Source organism: Oculina patagonica, unplaced genomic scaffold, assembly GCF_052425735.1.
Source record: "Oculina patagonica isolate OP01 unplaced genomic scaffold, crgOcupat unplaced31, whole genome shotgun sequence".
In the NCBI taxonomy this organism is placed as follows: domain Eukaryota; kingdom Metazoa; phylum Cnidaria; class Anthozoa; order Scleractinia; family Oculinidae; genus Oculina; species Oculina patagonica.
Window position 1 is genome coordinate 27,682 of NW_027558157.1, and position 2,010 is coordinate 29,691.

General features: G+C 34.5%; 1 protein-coding gene across 1 annotated transcript; it reads right to left on the reverse strand.

Moving 5' to 3' along the window:
* Positions 1–1,097: 1,097 nt before the first annotated feature.
* Positions 1,098–1,718, reverse strand: LOC144640494 (uncharacterized). Its single transcript, XM_078499607.1, has 2 exons — positions 1,464–1,718; positions 1,098–1,220 (listed from the first exon to the last, which is right to left on the reverse strand). The coding sequence occupies exons 1-2, from the start codon at positions 1,709–1,711 to the stop codon at positions 1,166–1,168; spliced, it is 303 nt and encodes a 100-aa protein (XP_078355733.1). The 5' UTR covers positions 1,712–1,718; the 3' UTR covers positions 1,098–1,165.
* Positions 1,719–2,010: the final 292 nt, after the last annotated feature.

The window sequence follows — 2,010 nt, forward strand, 5'->3', positions numbered from 1 at the left end:
CAATCGAGCGAAGAAATAGACTCTTCCCAAGAAGAAGACACTACCAATCTTAGTTCAATGAAAAACCCATGAATATCTCGTGAAAACCCCATGAACCCATTTTCATGGTCATGAAAATGGAGATTGTCAATTTCATGGTGTTTCTGAGCCCATGAATTTTCCGTGAAATATGAAGTAGTATTTTTCATGACCCATGAAAAAAGATTTCATGGCCATGAAAAATGTTGAAAATTCCTAAGTCAGATTTCATGGGCATGAAAAATCCATGAAATCAAAACAAATGAAATTCACAACCCATGAAAAAACTTTCACGGCCATGAAAATTGGTAACAGACGAAAGTTGGTTTTCATGGCCATGAAATTTCAATGAAATGTAAACATATATATTTCATGACCCATGAAAAGCTCTTAATATTCTGTAGATTTTGAATCGTATATTTTCTTGCACTGGGTCACATGTACACCTGTCATATGAAAGTTAGTTATGGGGCATGCACACAAACATTAGTAATATTCCCATTAGTTATCCAAGAACCTTTGGACATAAAAATAATGGTAAGAAACAACATAATTATTAGGAGGAAACTTACTTATTTAATTTGCTACTTTTAGTGGTGAGCAAAATTTCACTATTGTGACCATATGTCAACTGGAAACAACATTCAAATCACAAATTATCCAAAAAATCTGTTCTCTTGAAATGCTGATTGACCATCTGACCAACATTATGAGCTATATTCATATGAAATTTCTATGAAATCTGAAGTGACCTGTAGAACACACCAAATTAAAGACTGATTTTATGGGGCATGAAATTTCCATGAAATTTAAACTTACAATTTCATGACCCATGTAAAAGCATATATTCTTTTGGAGTTATGAATTTCATGGATCATAAATTTCCATGAAAGTATTGCTTATAATTAAGACATGACACCATGAAATATTCTTAACGCCTTCATGAATTATGGGTCATCAATTAAGAAAACTACAACAGCTGAGCGGTATCTTGGCTTACATCAGTTTGACTTTGTTTGTATTCTATTGAAAATATACATTTTTTGCTGTTCTGAACAACCTGACACATTTAGCCTTGTGTACAACTAGTTTAATAAAATCACACAAGTTTCTTTAGTTTTGGAATCTATTAAGTGGCAAAATAGTCTTATCCTGTTATGTTGACATTCTCTCTTATATTGCCCATGAGCACTACCTTCGTCCTGAAATTAAAAAGATAAAGATAATCGATTTCGGAAGTTTGTTACCTAAGTGTTATGAATAGAATGCGGCTGTTACAGCTGATTCACCATTTGGATTTGCAGCATTGCTCCTGTGCGAGTGTCTGATCTAGTACAAGAAACTCACCATCCTAGCCTTTGATTTTAATTTAACGCTTAAAATCGATTCTAGCATCAATAGGTTTAAAAAATTTTGTAATTTAAGGCGCAAAGATTTCTGTTTACCTGCTGAAAAACTGCAGGGATTGGCCTGTAAAAGTTGTGTGGACTGCAGCACCGCATGTTCTTGGTTGATCATTGTCTTGCCAACGAAAATCCAAACTTTTCAACCTTTCAGAATTTGAACTGATTGGAATAACCAAGTATATCTTAAAATGATTTGTGGCTACATGTCCAGCTTTATAGTACAAGCGTATAAACTGAGTAAAACACTGTTTCTCTTCTGAAAATCGAGTACAGCAACACTCCGCCATGTTGAATCTATCCCATGATGCTTTGGGAATTATCTTAAAATGGTACCTTTGACCAGCGGATTGCCATTCCAAAAGTCGTTTTTTTCTGGCGGTAATGTTGAATTGATCTGTCTCTGGCAATTTTAGTTGTATTTATCATGAGATTCCCTTCAAAATTGTACGTAAAAGATCAAGTAAGGATCATGATTGCTCCAGAGAATGGAAAGCAACTACGGGCAAGTAAGTATTAGTGTAGTTCAAGAAGAAGACCATCAAATCCTACCCTGCGATCGAGCACTTAATTACGTAACTGAAGTTGA